At 44.7% G+C, this 26,738-nt stretch overlaps 1 protein-coding gene and 1 long non-coding RNA gene across 5 annotated transcripts in view; one reads left to right on the forward strand and one right to left on the reverse strand.

Moving 5' to 3' along the window:
• Nucleotides 1-3,033: 3,033 nt before the first annotated feature.
• Nucleotides 3,034-26,738, reverse strand: part of bahcc1b (BAH domain and coiled-coil containing 1b) — a 69,230-nt gene continuing 45,525 nt past the window's right edge. For all 4 annotated transcript variants that reach the window (XM_049563087.1, XM_049563086.1, XM_049563089.1 and 1 more), the window contains 18 exons: nt 24,831-25,775; nt 21,801-21,967; nt 19,952-20,088; nt 19,541-19,645; nt 16,192-16,270; nt 15,860-16,046; nt 15,602-15,769; nt 14,399-14,572; nt 13,720-13,964; nt 11,629-11,794; nt 11,293-11,410; nt 10,654-10,729; nt 10,462-10,570; nt 10,252-10,368; nt 10,017-10,154; nt 7,053-8,506; nt 5,880-6,116; nt 3,034-5,340 (listed from right to left, as the gene is read on the reverse strand). In XM_049563087.1, the coding sequence (XP_049419044.1) occupies nt 5,131-5,340; nt 5,880-6,116; nt 7,053-8,506; nt 10,017-10,154; nt 10,252-10,368; nt 10,462-10,570; nt 10,654-10,729; nt 11,293-11,410; nt 11,629-11,794; nt 13,720-13,964; nt 14,399-14,572; nt 15,602-15,769; nt 15,860-16,046; nt 16,192-16,270; nt 19,541-19,645; nt 19,952-20,088; nt 21,801-21,967; nt 24,831-25,775 (4,832 nt within the window). In that variant the 3' untranslated portion in view covers nt 3,034-5,130. The remainder of the gene's footprint in view (nt 5,341-5,879; nt 6,117-7,052; nt 8,507-10,016; nt 10,155-10,251; nt 10,369-10,461; nt 10,571-10,653; nt 10,730-11,292; nt 11,411-11,628; nt 11,795-13,719; nt 13,965-14,398; nt 14,573-15,601; nt 15,770-15,859; nt 16,047-16,191; nt 16,271-19,540; nt 19,646-19,951; nt 20,089-21,800; nt 21,968-24,830; nt 25,776-26,738) is intronic.
• Nucleotides 8,507-26,730, forward strand: LOC125880529 (uncharacterized). The gene is made up of 3 exons (XR_007448078.1): nt 8,507-8,644; nt 22,825-22,939; nt 26,151-26,730. It is a non-coding gene; the product is annotated as an uncharacterized LOC125880529 (long non-coding RNA).

A 26,738-nucleotide genomic window follows, 5' to 3' on the forward strand; every position in this document is an offset into this window, starting at 1 on the left:
AGACTATTTGTCATGGTCATTTGACTTGTACAAAAGAAAATGACGATTGTTGTTGATGTTATGGTGACCACGCATATGTGGGGCACACTCACTAGTTTGAGAGTGATTTTATGGTTGATGCTTACACTTATTCTTCTTATCAAACAGAAAAATACAACTGTACACCACTCATCGTAAAATAGACTTCATTCAAACTCGTTGGTCATCTTGTTAGTTAGTCCAGTGTTCCAACAATCACCTCTGGTTTGGTTGAGATAAACCCTTAATTTACTGAGTTAAATGTGAAAACATGTTGATCTGCACGCTGCTTATCCCGGCGGTCTCTGTCTCTCAGCTATCCACTGAGCAGCTGCTCTCACTCGTTCTTTGGAGGCAGCGAAATTAACGTTACATCATGTTCCGACAAATATTAGATCAATGGCAACAAAAGAAAAAATAAAAGAGTAATATCTGTAAAGTTACTACTGATTGTTTATTTGAAAATGTATGCTATCAGGAAGTTTGTACAGAAGTTAGCCCGCTACAGTGGTTACAATGGCAGCAGTACTAAGAAAAATGGCTCGCTAGTCCAACTATCCCTCTACTTCAATTTTAATAGGAATGTCCGTTGTACTCTCATTATATTTATATGCTCAGAACATTCCCCTGGGTGCTTTTTTTGGCCCTCATTTATGAAACAAACATGCGTCAGAAAACTGGGTGCACGGTCATTTCCACGTAAAGCTCGGCATTTATCAGTGTGGACGTGAGCGGATGCTACGATCAAATCTTGCGTCACGTCTCAGCTCGTGATTGAGTCAGCATGGACTTGCAATGCAGTAGTAAATCTGACTGAGTTGGACAGCTGTTATTGGAACAAACTCTGATTGGCATCCAAGCATTTGCAGCCACCTAAAAATGTATAGCCACCACACTGACGCTCGCTTTCTATCATAGCTTGCAGATCCCTGGCTCTGTGGGACTGACTCTAGGCTGACCACAGGATGAACGCCACTTATGCCCGACTCTTAACTTATCTAGGACTTTTCTTTTTTCTTTTTATAGCGACAGATAATTAGAAAGGAATAAGTAATACCTGCAATAGTGTAAATATTTCAACACTAGTGGCCTATAGGTTAATAGACTCTTATCGGTGTCCAACTCAGACACAGGTGCTGAGGTCTGTGTCCTCTGCCACCTGTTATGCCCAAATGGAAGCAGACCCGATATGCACGGACAAACGCCTCTCAGTTAAAAGCTTTTATTTGACTAGGCTATTATAAGAATATCAATATTATATAAAAGCCAAGGACCTAAGCATTTCCATTTCAAGCTCAGAGAAGTTTCTCTTCTTTGTCGTATTACCCTCTAGGTGCGAGGACTCTAAACCCAGAATATATTGGGGCAGGATAAGTAAATGGCGATTGTTTTCAGCTGCAACATTTATAAACGCCTGATCATTCAGTGATTGGCGAGATGAGAACGTTTCATGAATCACACGCAAATCCTATCATAAGGCGATTTCGGCGCTCAGATCTGCACTGGTTTAAATGTTAGATTGATAAATGAGGGACAGCGACATCCTGAACATCTTACCCAATTCATTGTCTGTGGAGCAGCTCCAGACTTAATACGTGGTGACATCACAAATTTGAGTTTTAACGCTTCAGTTTTTGGATTTGGGAGAGAATTGTTCATGTTTACTAGTATTTTTGGACTGTCTTAGACCATAGGAATAACAGTTCCCCTTTAAAAACGCAGCTCAGTAACAATAAAGTTTACTGCCGACATGCAGAGCTGTGCTCCAGAATTCTTCTTCGCGGGATGTCACGAGGCAGCCAGACAGTAATTCAAGGGCAAAGGTAAATCCACCATCCAGACTTTAATGTTGCAATAAGCCGCGTCACAAAGGCTCTGGTTACAGTGCGATAAAAAGGTGTGAATATTTCACAGGAAGTCTCAAATAAAGTGCAGTAAATTTGCGCACTTTGTCCCAGAAACTCCACACCCTGCAGGGGATAATCTCTGTTCTATCCAGCTCTCGCATTACACATATATGGCCTACAAACATACACACACACACACACACACACACACTTAGAGGCGAGCAAAAAAGCCCACAGAAGTACAGAAGTGCATTCAGACTGCATGGATTTATATTGATGTATACACAAGACTAGTACGCTCTGTCTGATGAGCACATGTGCTGCATTTCTGGTATTCTCACACACATATGTGCTCACACACATGCACAAAGTGAGGATCTGAAATCTTGGCAGGCCGAAAGCCGATATCCTCTCTTTGTTCTCTTAATGGTCCTGTTCCGTTTTTATTATTCTGAATACCTGACCCACCTGTACAGCCAGAGGAGACTCTATCCCGCCCGTCGTCTCTCATGAAACTCATGAGATACAGTTTCCCTTTCTCTCCCCATTCTTCCCCTTCTATCAGCTACAGCTACAGTTTCAAATTGCTTCCTCCTCTCGTGTTTTCCCTTTTTGTTGTCTCTCCTTTTCCTCATTCTTCCACGCTTTCTTCTGTGGTCCATTTTCCTCCAGCAGACAAATGATCGGCATTGATGAACACAAGGCGGTATTCAGAGGACTCACACCCAGCAGAAAAGGGGAAAAAAACAATCAAGATGTGTATTTTTTTGTAAGAATCTTTTTTTAATGAAACACAAAAAGGCAATAAAATTAAGATAAATAATTTTTTTCCTTTTGTACATGAGGAAATATTTAAGTCATATTTCCAAAGAATGACTGAAATTACATAATATATTTTAGTAGGCTATCTCAACCATACAAAGCAGTTTTCCAGTGGGTCTAAAAAAAAAAAAAAGAAAAGAAAATACACAATGATGTCGCTTCTGTCAAAAACGTGATGGTTAGAACTGAATCCAGTGTTTCTTAAAGAAAATACAGCTTTAAAAAATAATCAATTAAAGACCCATAAAAGTAATATTTCAAAATTGAGTTTCACATTAGATTCCTTTTAAAGCTTTTGCTTTGCAGTGTAACAGCAACATTGTTGTTAAAAGTCAGTCAACATCCTAAAAAAAAAAAAAAATGAAAAAAGAAAAGAAAAAGGCAATTGTGTTCTTCCCCCCTGTACATCCTATACACTGGCAACAGTCATCACAGGCTTGCATAAACAGTAAGACGATGAGGAAAACAAGCAAACATAAAACACACACACACACAGACAGTTTTTTGGCAAAGCAGGAATAAAAGTGACAAGAAGCATAATTTGTGATTTGATCCTTATGTTTCCTTTTTTGTCTCTCAACATTGTCCCATTGATTGGCTCTGATTGTCCTTCACAGTCACGTGATGCCATTCTGGTTGCCATAGTGACCTCAAGTGCATCAGCTGGGCAGCGTGCAGACAATGTTGCTGCAACGTTTCTCGGAGGCTGTCATAGCAACGCTGGATGAACACGAGAAGACAACGAGAGGAACTCTACTTAAAATACCTCTGTGATTGCAGGGGTCCCGGATTCAGATTTGATTGAACGTTTTTATGTCTTTTTTTTTTTTTTTTTTTTTTTTACATAATTTTTTTTCTTCTAATGCAGTGAAGCGTAAACTCACAGGTGCTTTGGTATGTTTCTTTTTGATGCCAGATAAATATCTACATTTTATATAGGAATACAGGCTAAAATAGATAAAGAAGATTCTTTTAGGATCGGAGAACAGCAGAAACTCAGTTTCTTTTCCAGTATTTGTTTAAAAATAAGCTCCCAACAGGAAATGCACATTCTAAACCCAACAGAGTAAAATAAAGACAAAAAGATTTAGACACATGTTTAAAAAGAGCCTTTTTCTGATTTCCTTATAAAAACATTTCCCAAACACCCTTTCGACATATTCACCCTTCGCCTTAAGCGGGGCTTACAACCACAAAGTCTTCACATCAGTTGTACAGTTTGACCCCAAATCCAAACCTCCAATCCTGTTCAGTGCAGTGAGAGTGAAGGAAACTAACCCGACCTCCTCCCTCTGTCCCCAAAAACCCACCCACACACACCCTAAAAAAATCTAAATAAAATAATCTTCTCTGCAAAAGAAAAAAGAAACAAGAACAAATATATATGTATACTATTTACAACGTGTTATATTATACATGATGCTGTACAAAGCGCACACACACGCTCCATGCATACGTACGCACGCACGCTGCCATGCACGCACATTTCAAATAAACAATCCCAACTACCTGTACATGTGTCTTCGCACCTGAATAGAAGGATGCGAGAGCGAGGTATTGACGTGTATGGCTTGGCGGGAGAAAAAAATTCATATTCCAGCCGCGAGCGCTGAAAACTGCACGTTAAGTACTGGACAGATTAATATTTAGAGTGTTAGACATACTGACAATGTATCATGACATCATCCCTGTTCGATGAGCACAGGTGTACATGTGCATGACCACACACACACGCACGCTAAAGCACTATTTACTTAAGAGCTCATTAAATGCCAAACAGGGCAGCCACTCTGCAAACACACACACACACACACACACACACACACACACACACGCACACACATACACATACACACAAAGTCCAAACTACAGTGTTTTTTGGTCCTGTTGGGGATCTCTCAATCACGTTGTCATCGTCAAACTACCAGTATAAGACCATTAAAACCCTCCAAACCAGTGTGGTTTACAGTAAGTCTGTCCTTACCATACAGTCTCTCCCACTCTCTGAGTCAGTCTTTGTTTTAGAAAGCCAAGTCTGACACCCTCCCTTCATAGCATATCCAAGCGACTGTACTCCAAAGTGCTCATGTCCTTGGTTCATGTTCTTTTGTTGCAGTAATCTTGTCGCAGTGACGAGATACTCTGTTATTTCAGCCACAGGGAAGGCTGGAGACTCTCACTGCGACAAGGAGCCTCAGTCCACATCTGATAAAGAGGTTAAATCTGACATGGATCAGACTTTTCCCCAGAACAAACCTCTAAGTGCCAGTACTGTCGGGCTTTATCCAGTGGACTAGCTCCTTCTCTTACAAGGGACAGATCAATACGCAGAGCCAAGGCTCTTTGTCTTGGTTTCCTCTCTGTCCCCAGCTCCATTCTGAAGGACCATCCTGGAACTCCAGGGCTCAGGTTCAATATTTGGATTTCTCTCTAGCTTGGGGTGCTAGGACACAATGGCCAGGCCGTCGGCACTGATCAGCTGGCCCGTGGTTGGTTCGTAAGTTCCGGCAAGGTAGAACAGGTCGTTGGTTGCGCTGCCGGGCTTACGGTCACGCATCAGGTGATCATACTCGACCTTGCTGACCACCTGGCAACGATGGGAGATGGTCTGCACGTCATTCTCATCCTCATGGCTTGACTGATACAAGGCATTCTGGGAGAGAGACAGGAAAAGTGGTTGATAGATGAGCATGATAATATATTCGACAATCAAAATGTTGATTTCATGAGAAAAGCGGTAAGGCTGTTATCTTTGGTGCTGTTTTCACTCTGCACTTCCCACACATAGTCTCTTTGTCATGTCTTTTAGCGTGGGTTTTCTCATGATGAAGTTTCTGCAAGTGGTGATCTTTTATGTTTGCTCAGCCACGGTGGTTGTTGCTGTTCATGCTAACTACCCAGCTCTTTTTCTATTTATTCCAAACAAACCACTACTGCTGTTGCCAGAAATGCAAAATGCATGACTTCCTGTGTGGCAGAGATTTTTCCTGGGAAAGACCCACCTTACACTGAGTCTTTAGAACTGCAAATGTAACAGTTTCACGAACTAAGTGGAGGTTCAGCCATTCATATCAGATGAGAACAGGGAATAAAAAGAAGCAAAGAGGTAATATATTTATATGAAAATGTCACGGACTGTTACTTTGACCATTCCAGTTTTAGAAATTCTACTTTGCACTCCCTGGCCTTTACCTTGCCGTCGCGGTGTCGCTTCCCCAGGCGAGTCTCCTCCGGGTGGTAGAACCATTTGACCCTGACCACCATGCTGGAGCTCCATGACTCCCAGAGGCTCTCCACTCTGCCCACGTAGGGCAGCTGGGGCCGGCCAGGTGACAGGAACACAGCACAGTCCCCGACACGCACCGTCTCCTTGCCCCTCACGATGGCCTTGTAGAAAAGCTTGCGGGCTTTACCCTTCAGACCTCTCCTCTGTTGGGGAGAGAGAGTAAAAATAGCACTCTCAGTCAATTTATTCAGCGTGGAGGGTTTATTTCACCAATGGCCTCATTTTAGAAATCAATTAAGATTTTTGTTTGGTTTGCTAAATCCAGTCTACCAAAGTATGTTACATTTTGCATGTCAAAAAATAGCTAATGCCTAACACCAATCATAACACCCTGACCCTACTGAGTTACAGAAGTATGTTTTGTGGATTCTCTCTCATCCTTATAAAGACAATACCACTGAAACTCATGTAGAAATTACAAGTACAGTACAGGAACCAGAACCTTGATAGCACACCTATATACCCACCCCATCCTTTCATTTGTTGGGGCATGTCTACACCTTGAGCGTCTTTTAAGCTGCATATCTCAGTCGACAGATGCAGTCACGTTTACAAAGCAAACAACACGGCAGAATGGAAGCCGAGAGTGGCAGTGGTTGCTCAAAACTGTTTTGTTCCGTTATCTCAGGATTGTGACTTAATAATCAGGATAACAGATTCAGAGTAAGTAACTGTAAGTAAGCTTTACAGTGCTGCCACTGTGTACAAAGACTGAGGCAGAATAAGCACTGCAAAGAGAGATCGTATTTGACCGGCACATTTAGTATATGTAATCACAGTATGACCCAGCAGAAACTGCGACAACAATCGGTAGTGAGCTTAAGTAGGTTACTGATACCCAGGACAACAGTTTTGAAACCATATAACCAAGATAATAACGTATCATCGTGAGAAAACAACGATCTGATTAAGTCAGGATTTCAATGTAATGGGATTTAGTTACAAGAAATCACAATTGCTTTAGTTTTGCACGGTGATGAAAAAGCAGAACAGTAACTAAAAGAAGACAGAGACCTTGGAAAAACTCTTCAATAACATCTTGGATAGGGCAAAAGAACATACAAGCCAAAGTGTCGTACCTGTGTGGGGTTGCCGGACCATTTCCAGAGCTGGCGTCCAGGCACATGAGGGGCCATGTTAGGTAGGGGTTCAGGTGAGGACATCCGCTGCCTCTTAGCTGTTGCCGGGTCCTTGGACGCAGGTTTCGGCTGCTGGCTCACAGGACTGCTTTGACTCTGATGGTGGCTGCTAGAAATTCCTTCTTTCCTCTTCAGCTGGGTCTTAGCTGTGCCACTGTTAGCCACCATACTTCCTTTTGACACGAACTCCTTCCTGTCTTCTGCTCTGTCAGCCCGCACCTTTGACCCTGAGACGGCCATGCTGGCTTTGGCCACAAAGCCATGAGCCGGTGCTGGGGCAGTGGGAGAAGAGTTGGAGGTGGTAGGGTCGGGGCTCAGGAGGTCAGAGGCCATGTTCTGCCTGTGCTTTTGTTTGTCCTGCTGGAGCAGTGCACGGCGCAGCAGCACAGAGGAGGACTCTTCGTCAGAGGAGTATGAGGAGTCGTTGTCTGAGGAGCAGAGGGACGAGGAGGAGATGGAGCCGGAGGAGGAAGAGGAGGAAGAAGATGAGGAGAAGCAGGTGGAGAGACGGGAGAGAAAACGGCCACCGCGGTGGGATGTGACTGCTGCACTTCTTCTTGGTGCTTCAGCATCCTGACCATCATCCTCATCATCCTCATCCAGCTCAGAGTAAGAGCTGGGGCAGTCACTCGGGTAGTCCAAACTGAAATCTCCACCTTGAACTCCAAGACCTGCTGACAGAAGATCCTTTCTCAGAGGTGGAGCGCCCTTTACAATAGGCTCAGAACGGACCACAGCACCATCTCTTTCCCCTCCTCCCTTCTTGCCATCTTTAACCAGCAGCGCAGGGTGGATGTATCGCAGCGGTGCTCCAGCAGAGGCGAGACTCTTTCCTCCTTTCCCTCCACTCCCCCCAAGTCGAAGCAGTGCCTTGCCGTTCTTTGTTTTAGGAGAGGTCACTCCTTCATGGTCGAGCTTCACTAGAAACTGTTTCCTGTCACGTTCGCTTACTGGCTTTCTGCTCCCAGCTGCCATTGCCATGGTGACAGCTGAGGAGAGAGGAGAGGACGAGGAGTCCCGAAGCCCCATGGAGGCCACTGTGGCAACCGGTCGCCCTGCTCCAGAGTTTCCACCATTTTTGAAGGTAGAGAAACTGTTGGCGATGCTACTGAAGGAGTCACCTTCAAAAGGAGAACCAAAGATGCCTTTGATAGGCATTGGAGGTGCGAGAAGGTGTGAGGCGGGCCGATGAAACAGCCCCAAGTCTCGCTCTCGTATCCTCCTCTGGGTCTTCCGAGACGTCCCATTGAAGAGGAAGAAGTCAACTGGCGGTCTTTTCCTGGGCGGCGCAGACCAGTTTAACAAGGAAGTGTTGCCTTTGGTTACAGTTTCTGTTACTGATGTCGGTGTGCTGGCAGTCTTGGGCACTGAGTGGACTTTCTTAGGCCTGCCAACTGAAAAAGGAGTCGGCAACAGAGAAGAGTTATAATCAATACAAACTGACAGGTCTGAAGAGCACACTGAGATAATTGTGGAACTAAGAGCTTTGGAGAAACTTAATAACTTTATCTCCTTGATCTCCACCGAGCCAGGTAAGTTTCAACATATCCATTACTCAAACTACAACAAACCTGGTAAACCTGTCTGTCCCTCCGCTTGCAGCGTCAACTGGAGTTTGTGATGAGTTACATGTTGCTCAACTACACAAAACACGCTGATGTCACCTCGTAAAAGCATGATTAATGTGGTCATATAGAGGTTAATTGATAGGCGGCAAACAAGGAATTTTAATTTATGAGACTTTGGGTTTATGCGCCTTTGCTCAGTGCTCTCATCTGACTCGGAGGCATCTGATAAGTGGTTGACAGTTGCAACTGTAAATGAGGTGTTGTTTGGGAGAATTTTAGCATGGCCTGAAGCGCTGTGTGTCTGTGAATGTATCCACCAGTTAGACCAGTACTTCTCAGACAACATATATTAAAGCTTCAGTAGCTGAGTGATGTTCAGTCCCTTAATGAATTCCTCAGACATCAAATAGAAAGCCAGTCTTTCAAACACATGTTTAACTAATAATAGCTGGTTAAAAATGACCTTTCAAATATGCAAAGCTTGACAAAACATGTTTTATTTGGATGGGTGACGAAATATTAAATACAAGGATAGTGAATGTCTGGTTCAGAGCAAGCAGCAACCTCAGAGGCTAAAAAAGGAAGCTAATGTAAAAGTACCAAAAACTGCAGTTCTATAAATGGCCACTTGAAGCTGGCTTTAAAATGAAGTAAATCCGCATAGACCCCCATGTTAAAATGCCCAACTTAAGAGCGGAATAAACATATTTACAGCCTGGTACAAAAAATGATTATGGTCTCTATAGCTAATTTCAAAATTCATAACCGTACGGAGGATAATTTTTTTATCAAATCACCTGGTTAACTGTTATTAAGGCCTAAAGTGCAATGCAAAATTATGGGCATGGGTGCTTTGAGTGATAGGTGGGTGCTATCCGTTGGCAAGTAACTACCAAGGCAACAGCGTAGAGTATAGCCATTAGCTGTTGCTATTTCAGTGTTTTCAGTTCATGAAAGTTAATTGTAATGATTTGGTGTTCTAAAAAATTTGTAGTGTGTTTGGTTGTACTAAAAGACCCTCTAATGAGTCGGATTTTATGGTAAGTACATTTTGTTTTAATAGTTTAAGACTGTTTTTTGCTAGCAAAAATTAGCATTGTCTTGATTAACCATAGATGTAAATGCACCATGCTAACCAAGCTAGGACCTAGCTTTAGAATGATCTCCACCCTCTCATCCAAGTATGGTTACTTCTGGCTCGAACTTAACCAAGATGACGATGGCCAAAATCTAAACTTGAGGCTTCAAAACAGGAGTCCACATCCAATGGCTGATGTGACAGTGGCTACGTCCACTATTGTATACAGAGTGCTGAATATGCTCCTTCCTCCCTCACCTGGTCTTTTCTCTTGGGGCCTCCCTGTTGGATCCTCATTGGCTGGTTTCTCTGTGGGTGTGTCTTTCCTGTCCTGGGTGGAGCTTCGTCGACCGCGACGACCAGGTGAGACCAGAAGTGCTGGAGAGGGTTCCGCACCTGACAGAGAAGGGTTGTTAAATGGTGGTGTCTTTTCTTTCTTTCTTTCTTTCTTTCTTTCTTTCTTTCTTATCCCTCTATTTAAAGCCATACTCACAGCAGATTTGGTATCCTGGGGGCAGAAGTCTGATGTTTGCGAGGGAGATCCTTCCCCTGTCTCCATCATCAAACTCCACCATCACGCTCCCCTCCTTCTCCTCCTCACCTGGTCCTCCTAAAGCAAATCAAACAGGACATTGAACATGAGTTGCTGGGGACGTAATAGTGCATATCTGCAGTATTGATGTTATAGGTGCATCTTGCTCACCTCGGTGGACGTATCCGGGGTAAAGACAGCGAGAACGCTCGCTCCAGTAGGCACAAACTCGCGTCCCTGCAGTCAGGATGGCCTCATTCTGGGGCCGCACATCTAACACCTGGAAAAATCACAAAATTATAACATATGTGGAGTTTCAGTTAAAGCTACTATGTTAAAGATGCTATGGTGACTTAAACTCACAGCTTCCTGAAGTAGTTGCTCCAACGAGTAAATACGGGGGCGATTGCCTCTTTCTCCTTCGATGACAACACTGAATCTAAGAAAAAAAAGGAAAGGAAAATGATTTAAAAATAAAATTTGTCAAAATGTTATTTTAATTTGTAAGGTATAATTTTAGCACAATTTCCACTGTTAGATTTCAAGGTTGTCTTTTTCAAAAAGGGTTTTTGTCATGAGTGCCCAGGTTTTTCACTGGCAGCTGGGTTGGCCGCCACTGCTGTGTGTCTTGGCTTTTGTAGTTGTCTAGACTTCTTGTTTGTCAAGATTCACACAGCTGTCAGGCATTTAACTAAGCTAACGTTTCAACTCTTTTGTAAATCAGAGAAGACTCTTGTTGCAATATGTCTTTTTAGTACTTAACTCCAGGGTTTCCCCCAGGAAATCGTTAAGCTGAGGCGGTTATCCACCCAGATTTTGATGCTCCTCGTATTGGGATCAATAGAAGACGGGAAAAAAAACAATGGTCATATACGGCAGTAGCTGTGTGAAATAGTCACTGTGCTCTTTTCCCTGGAAGGTTGATGTTTTATTTCATGAAGGAGTGTTTTTAGAGAAGGTGGTTTGTATCTGTAGTGAGACAGCAGGGAAGAGGGGGCTTACATGTCAGGCAGGTCCAGAGTTTGAACGCAGGCAGCATACAGCAGCTCGTCCTCCTTGGAGATCAGGATCTTCAGCCCGTCCACCAACATCTCTTTACTCAACACACAGTTTGGCAGGGCTGTGGAGGGAGGGCGTGGCAGAAAGATGGATGGATGGAGAAGATAAAGGGGTGAGATATAGATAATTTGTGAGTGTGTTGAATAATTGCTATGTGAAGTGGAAAGGAGGGACAAAAAAGGCAGAGAAAGAGGTGTGTATGAATGTGTGAAACGGATCCAACATGCTTTTAAAACCTGCATGTGTGTGCGTAATTATACATGATGTGTCACTGCCTACCGGGTATTCTGCAAGGCATGTTGGGAGGGAGGTGGGTCAACTTCATCTCCTCCTCCGCCTCCTCTTCCTCCTCCTCCCCCTCGGAGAAGCTGCTTTCCTCATCCAACCGAAAGCCGTCGTCGGCTGCGAAGCTCTGCAGGAGTCGGCTCACTGCGTGGCCTTTGGCCTGGACAGGAAACAGGATGTGACATCAGTGAGCCTAAAGCAGGATATTGTATCACTTCATCACACTATGCCAAAATGCATCTGCAGTATAAACAGGATCTGCAGGTGACTGAAGTGACTCTGATGTGGCTGATGTGGTGAATTCGTCAGTGAAAAGCAACCGCAGGCACTAACGCCTCTTGTAATGTGATACTTCAATTAAGTCTGCAGATTTTTTTTTTTTTTTACACACCACCAGTGTTCACTCAAAGGTCAAGAGGTCACAGTCAGTAATAACGGCAGCTCTTGAACTGGTGGGACTTCAGCGCATTGCTCAAGGACACTTCAGCAGTGTGGACGCCTTCTAATATAAAAGCTTGAACCCTAATTTAAATTATCAATATCAGACACACACACACACACACACACACACACACACACACACAAGATACTATCCATCTCCAAACTGGTTTAGGCTAGTCTATCCAAAGATGACTGATGACTAATGATGGAAAGTCAGCTCACCCAACAGGTTCCTGCTTGTCTTTAGGCTTTCCAAAGAAAAGACTATAATATAACACATGAGAGATGGTGTGTGTGTGTGTGTGTGTGTGTGTGTGTGTGTTAATGTGTGTTGTCTCTTGGAGTTTTCCACATCAGGAGACCATATATTTTAGTGACAGAAGTTTCATCACCAGAGGGCATGGGTGATTATTTCTCTTTAGTGCTAGTGGTGTGTGTGTGTGTGTGTGTGTGTGTGTGTAGGCATGCATGGGTGTGTAAGGGTTATGGCCAATGATTATCTTTATACTTTACTGTTTGGTTTGGAGTTATGCGTTATTGGACATTCCCTCACTATGAGTCAAAGACTAAGGCAACCTTGGGGCATCTCTCATTAAAATGAATGTGGGTGTCTCGCCAGTGGCTGCTTGCACGAAGACAGTGGGGCCAGAGGTGTGTTGGCACAACAGGCCGGTATGCAAACTCACACCTACGACATGAGCAAATGGTATATTTGACAAAGTCACTGATTTACAGCTGATGCGACGCGTCTCCCCATGAGGGAGTCAAGGTTATTGGCAGATTGAGTCACTTGTAATTTACAGGATTTCCAAACCTCCTGACAGGGTGTGGCTCACTTTTAAGGAAGGATTGAACTTGAGGCGAGGGCTTTTCCAAATTCTCGTTCTCAGCCTTTACCTGCATGCATCAGAAGGCCAAAGGGCGTGACCTTGTGTTAGTCACCTTTCTTTCACTCACATTCCCAGTCCGCCTGAAACACTGTCAGGTTCGGCACATAAAACCACAGCATGTCCCTTTTTTGCTCGTTAACTCATTTCAAGAGTAATGTACGTAATTACGTTCCTTACAACTCAGTGACAGCGGTAATTTATTATGATACTCATTATGTAACCTTTCTGTCACACCTCTAAAATTGGCAACTGCGTCTCACCTTTCCCGTCTCAGTTTTCTTTCCCATGCAGTTCGGTGTGACTGAATAAATATGCCAGCAAAGCCCACAGATTCTGTCGCCCTTAAATGGATGCTGAACTTTAGGGGAGCATTTAGTTGCACGGCCTCCTGCCCATGATATTATCTCCAAATATTGTTGATTTTCTTTTTGATTTAGCTCCAACTGGCAGAATATGTTTTGTGACCTCCTGGATTACAGGAGCAACTGATAAACATGACCAACAGGTATACTGCACAACAACACTTGCTATTTACTTCCCCTGATCATGTACAAAGAAGTACACACATGACGCAGCTGAGGAGGGAAATGCAAGATACAGATGGCAGTTTTGAGCGTGTAAATATGACAGAGAGGTGTCATAAATCACTGCTGTCAGGGAGTAATTTACTTGGTTGAATAGCTGTCACTGGCAAAGGTGAAATATTGCTGTGTCACTGTAGAGTTACAAGCCGCCACCCAACACTGGTCCTCACCTTTCCCAGAATGACCTGTCCTGATGAGCTCTTCCTCATGGTTTCCTTGCTTGCCCTGTTTGCTTCCGTCAGACCTCCATGGTTCCCCCGGCCGTCACCAAAACTGCAGCCCACTGATGGTGCACCCCAGCTTGGCAGAGACGCTCTTTTGGTCCCCTGGTGGTCTGGATGTCCCCTGTCTGTGTTGGCGAGGCTCGGCCTTCTGGGCGCTCTCCTCTGATCTACGCTGGGCATACTCCCAGTGCCTGAGGGTGAAGGGGACATCATGGAAATTAGAGCTGACAGATACAATGCAAAAATGTCAATATCTAATATTAGAATAGATACAGTCATAGCACTGACACAATTTTCTGAGCTATATTAGATTGTTCTGGATGATTTCATGAACAAAGACAATTGCTTTGCATCATATCAACATCACTAACATCAATATTTCTTTCAAAACCCTAGTTAGATTGTAAAAAAAAATCATAGTTGCACACAGACCATCCATAATACCCTGTTAGTGTTTAGCTGCAAGTTTATCCTTGTACATTTTAAAGCATTTCAAAACTAAAACTAATGTAGATTTCTCTAAACCCTATGAAATGTATGTTATCCTTCACTTCAAGTAAAAAAAAACTAAAAGTCACAAAGTTACAAAGTCATAAAGTTGTAAAGACATGTAGAAAGGTCTCACCGGGAGGCCCTGGTCTCTTACTCCTGGCTTTCTGGTTCACTTGGAGCTTGGAGGACTGCGATGAAAAAGGCACGATCCCAGCAGGGTTTGCAGGAGCTTCTTTAGAGGATGAGCTAATCTTGGTGTCACCGGCTCCATCTTCGCTGTCGTAGCTGCCCTCCTCCTCCTCCTCCTCTGTGGAATCACAACATCGATATGATCAGTTGGAAAGCTCCAAGTGATCTAAATGTAAACACTGTTAACTAAGGCCAGGGACTTGCTTGATGAGATGTATTGACAGCAAGCTTTCAATATTCCTTTAGCATCCACACTTCAGTTCACAAGGCTGTGGCCAAACTTCTGTAGTCGTGAATACAAAAGTTGGATGAGAAATGTTGCCGGTACGTGCTCGATCGAACTTTTCTTTGAGGGTTTTGGGACATATTAACTCTATTATTATGCAGCTTGTTCCTCAACTGCAGTTACAGGAAGCAAATGTTGACACACATGCATATATGCAGCGCACACTCACACACAGATTGTTATTGGCAGCTGTGTGTCGCTGACTGCGGGGGTCGTGTCGGGTGTCGACACATCTCTGACACACTTGTCACTTACATGGCGTTCTCGTCAACACTTTGCCTCAGTCACACACACATACACACACCACACACACATCCAACCACTGCTTCTCCATGGTGTCAAGGCCATGAGGTCAGTCAGATTTTCCTGAAGTTTTCACATCAGACCGTCCTCTCTTGTGATGCATTCATTTAAAAATTAGGATGAGTGTCATTGTTTCTCCTCATCTCAAGCCTCCGAGGAGGACATTTTCACAAGGTTGGGGAGGTGAAGAAGAGTGGGGAGGAACCCGGGGTGTGAGATTCTGAACGGAGCCAGAGCGGGCTCACGTTACTGTGTGGTGTTGAGGGCAGGGGTGGCTGTGTTGCATGCCTGTGGCAAGTCGTTAACGGTTTTAACGGTGTGACAGACGAGCCGGGAAGTGAGAGGAGAGCCCCCTGATGACGGCAGACATCTCACTCTCAGACGCTTCACGTGCACACACTCACAGATGCACTCTCATCACGAAATCTCTCAATGTCTGGTTGATGTTCTTCGAGCCATCAGCCAAATCAGCACTATTTGACTCATGTGTGTAACAGCCTGTGAACTCTGCTGGTTGACATGACTACATACTTATATGCAACCTGTAGTTTAACTCACCGCGCTCTGAGCTTTCACTGTCACTCTTCTCTTCCTTAACTTCCTGCTTTTTGGAGCCTTGATCGTCCTTGTGGTGAGCTCTGCTTGCGTTGACGCCCATCAACACTTTTGGCTTTCGACCCCTCTTCCTCTTTGCAGTCTGACCAGCTGCCCAGTCCTGCTGCAGGTCTGACAGATCAACAACAGGAGGGAGAGTTTAGTTTTAGGGTGCTGCTTAATAGAAAAGTGCCTGTCTATATATGCTCCCTCTGTACCCACCTTTTCTTCCTTGTCTGCAGTGACTCTTGGAGGCATCTTCCTCACCAGGAGTCCCTCTGCAGTGCAGCATGCTCGCCGATGGTGCACCACGCTGGGCCGCAGCCTTCTGCTTCAGCTGGGTCACCCGCCTGGCCAGCCTGGAGCTCAGGGCGCTCGGTCGACCTCTGTGCTTACAGCGAGCTTTCATCTGCGGACCGGGAGTGGAAAGCTAATTATTGACTCATTTCTTTCCGCTAATTGAAATATCCAGGAAAGAAAAAAAAAAACATTAGCAGCAGGAAGTGGTTGTCAGTGTGTGTGGATGAACCAGAAGGAACCCCAGAGAGACAGACCTGTGCAGAGCTTAGGCTGTTGAAGCCGTGATTGGACATTTTCTTCCTGGCTTTTTCCTCCAGTAAAGTCAGCCCCGCTCTGGAAAACATGAAGATGCGACACAGACGTACTTCAATGAGAATTTATCATATATAAAACAGATCACAGAACCAATCTGATCACACATTTCTTTCCTTTCATGGATGCTTTTCTCAGCCTCTCTGCTCTCCTCTTTCTAGTTTCGTCTCCCTCTCCACTGGGTTCATTCATTGTCTCACTCTCTCCCCACTCTTCCTCTCTGTCTCATAACTTTGATGAGGTAAGAGACCGACCGTCTGCGCAGATTGACGGCAAACACAGAAATATTCAGCGGCCGTGTGAATATGAAACTCTGCTGAATCACCACATGAAAGGGTAAGAATTATCTGGTGTGAAGGAGAGTGGAGAAGAGACGGAGAGACAGAGAGGAGGAGGAGAATGGTTGAGGGGGAAGGGAAAGAGACAGAGAGAGAGAGATGAAGCAGTCTCGGGGGAGTCTGTCCGTTGACCGGAGCTTCAGGGCTCGATCGATAAACACTAACCTCTATTGAACACCACTCCTCCCTCTCTCTCTCCCTCTCTCTCTCTGTCATTCCTTCATTGTATGCATGCTCTCTCACACCACAGGCAGCCAGCACACACACTCACACACACAGCTCACACACTCTGTTAGCAGCTGGTGTCTGAGGCAGGTGAATCCTATATTCCCACAGAGGGAAGGTTTGGCTCTCAGCATCTCCGCTCCCGGGAGAAGAGAGGAGAGGAGAGGAGAGGAGAGGTGAAAGCAAAGGAAAAGACAGAGCGGTATCTATCTATCCTCCTGTCCATCCAGAACCACATCTGTCTGTTGCAACCCCCACCCAACCTTTGTTCACCTCTGACCCCTCTGAACTTCTAAGCCCTAAAGTTCACCACATGTCACATGCTCACCAATGGTGCAAACTTGACAACAGTTTAGTGAGGCCAGGTGCATAAAGGGCTAATTTTCCAAATTCTGTTGTTGAAGAACCTGTCTGGCCTACACAGAGCCCGACCCTGGCTCCATCGACACCTTTGGGATGGACTGGAATGCCAAATGTCAGTCAGGCCTCAAGGCGTCAGTATGCTTTAAACGCAGTGCTTTTCAGATCATTGAACAGCAGCTGAAACCAGCCCCCCCTCCAAGCACACACACACCTTTCAGGTGCCAGAATTGCAAGGGCTACATCGAACATTTTTTGTAACTTTCCAAAAAGACAATCCAACAATCAAGCCCACTTTGCACGGCCAGATGAGCAGAGCAGAGACAGTGAGTGGGGTTTAAACTTTTCTCTCAAGCTCTCTTTTTCAATTTTTCACATGACTATTGCAACCTAATCTCACTCCCGACTTGTCAAACACTGATGCTTAGTCAGTAGCCCTTGGCGTGAGATATCAACGCACAGAGGCACCCTTTAGTGGCACACACAAGTGTCCTTTTTTGACGCTTCAAGCAACTGCTGTGGTGTAAAGAGCAAGAAAGTACGCATAGGGCAGGTAGGAGGCAAGATGGATGGGTCATACAATTAACTGGGAGACCGCTGTTCGTTTCCCGTGTGAAACCAGAAGTCAATCTAAGTATTTTAACAACAACATAGTGTTCTATAAGTGTAGCATACAAGGCTGGGAACGTATATTACATGACATATGCGACATATGTTGTGGTTTTATTGGCAAAATCTGAAGACCAACGTTTTTCTTTTGCCTTCGTCCTAGGTTTATTTTTGAAGACTGTATGCATTGTACATTTCCTGTAAAAATGGAGGTTTACTTTGAAAAGACAAAGCATGTCATGAGCATAAACTGACACGCCATCCCTGAGCATCCAAAAATGATGTTGAAGTGGTGCTTACAGCATCATAGTTTATCATGTAGGGCCACTGACCAAGCATCAGTATTTGACAAGTTGGGAGTGAGAGTGTGTTGACTATTTTCATCACTTTTAGTGTGTACAGTCTCTCCTTGAACACCTTTAAGGAGTGTGTGGTGTTTTTCCTGTTTGACCAATTGTTGTGTCTTGGCTTTTTCTATGATGGCAGGCTTTTCACCCAACTTTCAAGTGTGACTTTTTTCCTAAGATGTGATTAGTTTGTTTCAGGCCTAACCCGGCCTTTACTGTCCGACAGCAGTGGCCTATCTCACTAATGCTCCTGTAGCAGAATGGGAGCAAATTCATACAGCCAGGTTACTGATGAAAAGCTGACCCAAAGAAATGGATACGTTTTTAGAAGTATCATAATGACATTGGTTTTGGAATGACATCTTCAACGATCACACATAGACGCTCAGGTGTCCACATACTTTTGGTCATATACTGCCGATCAAGAGGGATTGTCTGCCATGTTTGGAAACGTTACTACTCATCTCTATGTCTCACTCTCTCGCTGTTTCATTTCAACCCACAACTCTCTCGAGAAGATGAAAGCGTAAACAAATGATACATCGCTTGTTAATAACAACAGAAACGCTGCTCAGGCACGTAGCGACCAGCGCTACTAATTAAACAAGTTCTGAGTGTGTGTGTGTGTGTGTGTGTGTGTGTGTGTGTGTGTGTGTGTGTGTGTGTGTGTGTGTGTGTTGCACCAGCATGTATGACTAAAGCCTTTCATTGTCATTTTCATTAGCGCTTTCTAATCATGGTAACCGTGACAAACCCTGAGTTTCTCTAATCATTTTATCAAGGCGAGGGGTGCACATGCTAACAGAGGTGGGGCAGCATGAGAAAACACATTTATCATTATGAGTGTTGAACACTGGCTGTGTGTGAGTGTGTGTGTCTGGCTTGTGCGAATGCGTCAGAACGAAAGCGCGCACGTCGAAGGTGTTAAATAATGTGTGGTTGTGTGTGTCGCAGCGGGTGGGTGCGGTGTTGAGTCGTTTATCACTGTAATAACTGTACATCAGGACTTTGTCCGGCTGTATTAATGTATGCTCGAGGTGCACAGGGAATCAGGACATAATCAATGCAAGTGATAAATATGATTAAAAGTGATTAATGATGATTAATGAAGGCCTCATCTCCATTACCTTCTCTCATTTCAAAATCACACCCAACTTACAGCTCCCATCACATAACCCATTGTGTGTGTCTGTAGTGTGTATGTGTGTGCGCACGCATGAGTGTGTGAGCAGCTCTTTCCAGTGCCCAATCAAGCAAATCATCAGCTATAGAGCATTTGAATCATTTCAGCTGAAGAAGAACTTCTTGAAAATCAACTGTGCCTTTCACTAAAAACACAAACAGAAATCAGGATGAATGAGCTGGGCTTGCCAATCACACTGATTATACTGACGCAATATCAGAGGACTGACCTGAGTCTCTTGGAGCTCTCCGCAGCAGCTGGGCCGGGGGTGGACTTGCGCTTGCGGGGGCGACCAGGCCCCCGGCGGGCAGGGCTACGAGACGTCTCCTCTTTCCTGCAGAGAAGAAGACAAGAAGGAGGGGGAGGAGGAGGAGGAGGAGGAGGAGGAGAGAGAGGGAGAGAGATCAAAGATGCAGTCCGGACAGCAGGAGAAATCAGGAGGAAACTTGTATCGGCTACAGGTCAAACTGCATTAGGTATGAGCAGGCAGCAAGTCCTGATAAATCAGGAGGATGCAGCATGACAGCAGAATTGTGAACGTTGGAACGCACGACTCAATCGAGACAAAAAGAAACGTGTGTGTGTGTGTGTGTGTGTGTGTGTGTGTGTGTGTGTGCGCGCGTGTGTGTTGTCTGCTCACTGGTGGTCGTGTTTCCTCTGTAGCTTGGCCAGTTCTCTCTGTTTCTCTTTGTAGCGGCGCTGTAGCTCAGCCAGCTGGACACGCATGGCCAGCTCCTCCCCTCCCATCGTCTCCATGGAGCCCTTCACTGGGCACACCTGACACACACCGCACACACATGGATACACATACATGCACACACAGTCACACACAAAGCAGGGGAATTTCAATGCTGAACACAAACTGAGTTCAACAGTCACTGGATATGTTTGGGCAGCTCGACAATTGGATGGATTTTTCCTGTAACTAGAAGTTTGGTCACTACAACAGTTGGTCTGTGTCAACCATTTACGCTTAAAAGCAAGGATTTCTGGGAGATCGGCCTAATGCTGCATGTAAAAATATAGGTAACAATATAGGTAACCAGCATCAACAAAAGTAAAGAGAACCTTTAAGTGATTTAAAGGTTATTTCTGCACATATTATACTGTGAACTTTTACACCCGCTGGACAAAATTTGCACATCCCTGCACAACTGTGTCACTTTAATACCTTTAAATATTTACATAGTCTTTTACATATCACCATATTTTTTTTTAAATATTCTACTGTAATTATTTGTACATTTAATTTTACATTTGGTCTTTGTATTTTTTTGCACTGTTTAAATTTAGATAATTTAAAATATTCAAAATATTCACTGTAAGTGTAAAGTTGCTTAGCAATTTTTGATTCTGATTCAGATTCATTTATATTTTATTGTTTATTGAATTTTTAAATTTAAAACTAAACATCATTTATTGTAGCTGGATTTATTTCTGGGACTATTTAAAGACAACAAAAGTGTTATTCCACCATGCATCAGGTGGTGATAGTCTCACATCAATTTCACAATTGACGGAATCAGTAAAAAATATTTCTTGCTAGTTCAAAATCACATTTTGTTAAAATATTTACCTTTTAATTTCAGCACAAAACTGCAAGATTCAACCACATAAAAATTACATCACTTCTCATTTCACCTGAAAGCTACAACAGTTATGTCATTACCACAGAGGTAATGATATTTGTCTGACTACAGTGTTTGCACGGATGATTTTAAAGTGTCCATATTTGCACCACTAACTTAGGTGTAGTTTTGCAGGGGACATGTCCACCTCAAAATTTGGAACAAGTGTGGAGGACTTTTACTTTGACAAAATAAAAGACATTTAAACAATAAACTGATGCACAAAAAATGGTGCATAAAAAAATTACCAGAATGCGGGAAATTAAGTGTTTGATGCTGAAAATTTACTTGCCCCCCAAACCCCTTGTTTCATAGGTGCACCCCACCAATATTAAAACAAAATCTCCACCCTTGATCACTAAGGACACTTAAAACTTCATAATTATTGCCATGCAGCATTTAGTGGTAATTGTTTTAGTACAGTATGGTATCTCAGGTCCAGTGCAAAAAAAGAGAGATGAGAAAGAGAAATGTGCAACGGACACCATGAACAGTGCACACAAGCAAAATGTACAATGGTTGATGTATCAGTAGAAACCAGTATGTGCTTTGGGCTAATTTCTTTCAGCTGCTTTGAATAAAAGCATCAGATAAAATCCTAATATACATATACACACTCACATATATATATATACATATATCTATATCTATATAAATATATATATATATTTATATAGATATAGATATAGATATATATAAAAATAGAGCCTACTACAAGTATCATGTTTGGGTTTTAACAGTTCTTTAAAGCAAAGACGAAAATATATGTGTGTCCATTGTTCAACACTTCCCCATATTTTCAGCATGAATGATTTATGTTTGCATGCATAAACACAAAATATGCATTCAGCAAAGCCTCACCGGCTCGTGGCGAGGCGTCCAGCTGCACTTCCTGCGCAGGTTGAGCCTCTTCCTTATTGGACACTGCTGGTCCGTCCCCCCACTGACAACCCCTCCCCCCATCTCCAGGGCACGGGCGGCCGCCAGCGTCGCCAGACTGTGGAGGTCAAAGGTCAGCATGTCCTCACCTGCGTGGAGACGGATTGTTGCGGTTCAGATTGGTACATCACATGGCGGCTGACACAGCGTTATAAAACATGTTGTGCGAATTTACTTCTGGAACGATGAAACCGTGCCTTGAAAAGTGGTGATATTTATGATATTAGCTGTGTAGTTTATTTGATGTACACTGGTGTTCCTGCTTAATCGTACACACGCAAACGACACAAACACACATACACACACACACACACACACACACACATACACGAGGGGGGAGCGGTAGAGAACGATCTCTACATCTGTCACTGTCATTAACTCTGTCATTGTCACAGCACCAGCAGATGAAACAGAATATTCATGAGACGCTCCACACACACATGTAAACACACACACACACACACACACACACACACACACACACACACACACACACAACTATGCAAATAAAACACACTCATTCTGAACACACACGTGCACCTACAGCATTTTCGCTGAGCTGCGCAGACATGGGCATGAGTGTGTGAGGGAGAGTAGGAGAGAAGGAGAACAGTGGGCAGGAGGAAAGGAGGAGGAGGAGTGCAACGCAGAGAGAAGAAGGGAGGGAGGGGATGGGGAGTAAAGGGGAGGAGAAGCAATAAGAGGCAAAGTGTTTATTGAGCTATCTATTTATTCTCCTACATCTCCTCATTATGGACATGGACAGAATCCAATTTCCCCTTTCGAGGAGAGGAGAGGAGAGGAGAGGAGAGGAGAGGAGAGGAGAGGAGAGGAGAGGTTTTTACTGGATCACTCTGTGCACTGGAGCTGCAAGGCCTATTCACTGACATCTGACGTTATTAAAACCTGTGTGTGTGTGTGTGTGTGTGTGTGTGTGTGTGAGCAGGAGATGGAGACCAAGATGCGGTAAACAGAGAAGAAAGAGGAGGGCAGGCACGAAGGATGGAGTCTTCATCTTTTAAAAAAAGAAGACGGGAACGGACAGGATGTGAGAACGACAGGTAACTCCTTAGAGGGAGAGACAGAGCGAGCGGGAATGAGAAGAGAGACGTGGCTTTGTCCTGTCCCGGCTCGCAGAGGTCAATGCCATCTCATCTGTCAGACCTCTGAGCCAATGGCACGCTCCGATTACCCTGACAGGATGACATCACCGCTGACATCACCACGCCTAGTTTAGTATCCTGGAGGATGGCCACAATCAATAGATACCTTCCACCCACAGTATACCACACACTCACACACACACGAACACACACATATCTTTGCACAGTAATAACACCATACTGTGTCCCTAAAGGGAGTGACGGGTGTAATAAGAGGCGGCACAGGGGATTTCAAGGGGAAAAACAAAAACAGTGGAGGAAAATTAAAAACCATTACAGTTGATATGGGCCTAGGCGTCATTAGAGGCCATTAAGGAAGTTTATTGAGCTGAAATTTTAATATAAAGGAAACATGAAGGAATAAAGAAGACTATGACACAAACAGCTCCTCTGTCTATGTGTAAATAGAAGTAATGGTGCTAATTTATACTGGAGGGGAAAGAATCTCTTGATTCCTTAATCTGTAATTGCAATCTCCAGTGAATGGCTGAGATATCCTTCCGCGTCAAGGAGCGGCATAAATGCATCTGTCTGGGATCGGTTTCATCTCCCAAACACATTCAGGATGACAAAAAACGCCATGAGCGGTATTAATAACATTCCATGCGGCGAGGACGGAGCGGGTTTTAAATAAATGTGTTGCAATTTGGAGAGCGTTTTCCACGCCACGACAGGACTTATTGATTTCACACCTATTACACATGCTAAGCACGTGCGTGCACATGTAAACAAATGCACACACACACACACACACACACACACACACACGCCTGTTCTCATGCACAGACAGCTGCAGAGCGACTTATGATTTTTACACTTATTAATTCTGTCGACAAGGCTTGCAGAGGCAGGATTTACACACAAGATTACATTGGTTTAATAAAAAAAAAGGAAAAAGAAGAGGCAGGTGAGGGGGAAAAAATAACAAAGAGGCAGGAGGAGGAGGCGCAGGCAGGGAGCAGGCAGCCTGGTGGAGAGACACATAGACTCTGATGGAGGAGAGCAGGGATTCATCTGGGATTACTTAACAGCTTACACACACACACACACACACACACACACACACACACACACACAGCAGTGCACGCACGCACACAAATGCGGGCGGACGTACGCACACAGATGCTGGCATAAATAAAAACACTTTCTCTCAGAGGGACGAGAGGAAAATAGGAGCGCTTACAGGAGAAGTGTTTTAAAGGAAAGGGTCTAATTAGCAAAGCAAGACGCCAGAGCCTGGGGGACACACTGGGCAGAGCATGTGTGTGTATGTGTGTGTGTGTCCTGGCTTGTGTCTGAAGCTCAGCTTGTTTGTCCATCTCTGTGTCCCCTCCAAACACACACACACACACACACACACACACACACACACACCCTTCCCAAAGGGGAAAATATGGTCTATGGGCAAGAACAGAGAGTCCGAGTTGAGGAAGGAAGCAGGACAGTTAGTGGGAAATGTATGTGTCTATGTGTGTGTGTGTTGAGTTGAGTCGCCACATCTGGGTTGCACACATATGCCAGGCCCCCTTTTTAGTTCACTGTGTGTGTGTGTGTGTTTGTGCAGTCAAGATCTGATTTGATTTTCAAGGGCATTTTGGTCCTTTTTACTGCAACAAGATGATGTAAATTGTACACAGGATGTGTTAAAAACGCCTAATTATTAGGGACATCAGCACATTTTTGGTTTCATTTTGCAAGTGTTTCATATACTTTCAAAGGTTTTAAAAAGAGGTCAATCTGTTAAGTAAGGTTGGAGAGCCACAGCAGAAGAAAAGAAACACAAACTCACCCTCCGTGTCTTTCTCTCTGCTCTCTCTGCTCCTCTGCTGGATCTCCAGCTCCGCAAGTTCTCCCAGTATCTCCATACCATGGTGTGGTGGAGGGCTTGGGGCCTGGACGGCAGGTACTGGTGGATACATGGCATCTCTGGTGGCACACAAAGTTGCAGCAATCAGGAGCTCTAGGCTCCACATGTAGGCCCCTTGGAGCTGAGCCGCTGTGCTCGCTGCAGGAGGGAGGGGGTCAGAGGACGGGGAAGGAGCAGGAGAGTTTGACTTTAGTTCCACCGAATCCTCGCCTGGACTCATCCCACTCCCCTTCTTCTCCTCCTCCTCCTCCTCCTCCTCCTCAACCACCTCTACATTCTCGTCGTCTTTGCCCCCATCCTCCTCCACCTCCTCCTTCTCCTCCACTCCAAATACAGAGTCAGTACATTCTGTTGGTTCAGGCCCCATTTTCTCCCCCTCATCCTCCTCCATGTCCTCTTTTCCATGCTCCTTATCATCCTCCTGCTCTTTGGATAGTTGAGGCTCCTCCAGGCCGGCCTTCTGGCCCAGGCAACCCAGAGAGAGCTCTGCTTTTAGGGCTTTGCCTGTGGCTGTGGCCGCGCAGGCTGGATCTGGAACCGGAGTTGGGGAAGGGCATGGCGGCAATCCAGAAATCTCACTCTCGGGCTCGGAGCATCCCTTTGCTTTCACCCTCCTTTCTTCCTTCTCTTCCTCTGCAACTCCACTTTGGGTTTCCACCGTTTCACAGTCTCTCCCATCCTCTTCTTCCCTCCTCTCCTCTTCTTCAGTGAGAGGCTGGATGTGGCACGGAAGTGGGAGGGACTTGGATTCAGGTTCTGCCGGCTCCGCCTCCACCGTGGCTTGCTCAGCCAGTCGGGCTTCGGGAGGCGAGGGCCCGGCCTTGTAACCCATGGTGAGCGGAGGGTAGGTGTAAACAGGTGGCAGATCTGAAAGACAGAGGAGAACACAAAGGTCAAATAGGTCTTCTGACATAAAACCGTTTTCACAGTCTGACAAACTGCACATAAAATTTATTTACAGGCATCTACAGAAAATAGAAAATCTCCATTGCCTTTAAGTCAGGCCCTTTCCCTTTTAAATTCATTGCCTTTCTGTTCAGGCAGACAGGATGAAGCACGTGATTACAGTTGGCATAATACACTGACAGCAGGGTGCAGAAAACACAGGGAGTGTGTGCTTGCATGTGTATGTGCACAGCAGTGTATATTATACGTACTGTATGTGTGTGTGGGAGTGTGTGAGTGAGTGTATAGATCTATGTGGGATATTGATGACACCCTGCCGTTTTCCTGTGATTGCAGCGCCGGCCCTGTCACCCCTGTGCTCTTATTATTGATGGTATCCCTCCGCCCCCTGACAACACAGCCAGATGAATGCGTATCCTTCCGCCTGTACTTCTCAAGGACCCCTGAAGGATAAGGAGGGCCTGTCTGAAGATTTTCACTGACCTTCCTCTCATGACACACATGCAAGCTCGGACGCACACATGCATGCACGCTGGCAGGTCACACATACACACACTGAGTGCCCATATGCTTTCTCTGACCTTAATGGCTGACCTGCCCGCTGTCCCTCTTTAGCTTTCACAGAAAAAAATTGCACACACACACACACACACACACACACACACACACACACACACACACACACACACACACACTCAAGGACACACAGAGCAAGGGATCAGCCATGCTTCAAACAATTTCTGCAAAATCAAAAGAATACCACGCTTCAAAGACCCGTGCTACATTTCTGCAGCAGCACCCTCCATCTCTCTTTTTTTTTTCTCTCACACTACGTCTCTCTATCTCTGTGTCTTTGTCTCTCAGAGTTCTTCTTTAAATTCAGACACTGTGCTCATTAACCATCCTACAGACTTCTCCACACTC

The sequence above is a fragment of the Epinephelus fuscoguttatus genome, linkage group LG20 (assembly GCF_011397635.1).
Source record: "Epinephelus fuscoguttatus linkage group LG20, E.fuscoguttatus.final_Chr_v1".
In the NCBI taxonomy this organism is placed as follows: domain Eukaryota; kingdom Metazoa; phylum Chordata; class Actinopteri; order Perciformes; family Serranidae; genus Epinephelus; species Epinephelus fuscoguttatus.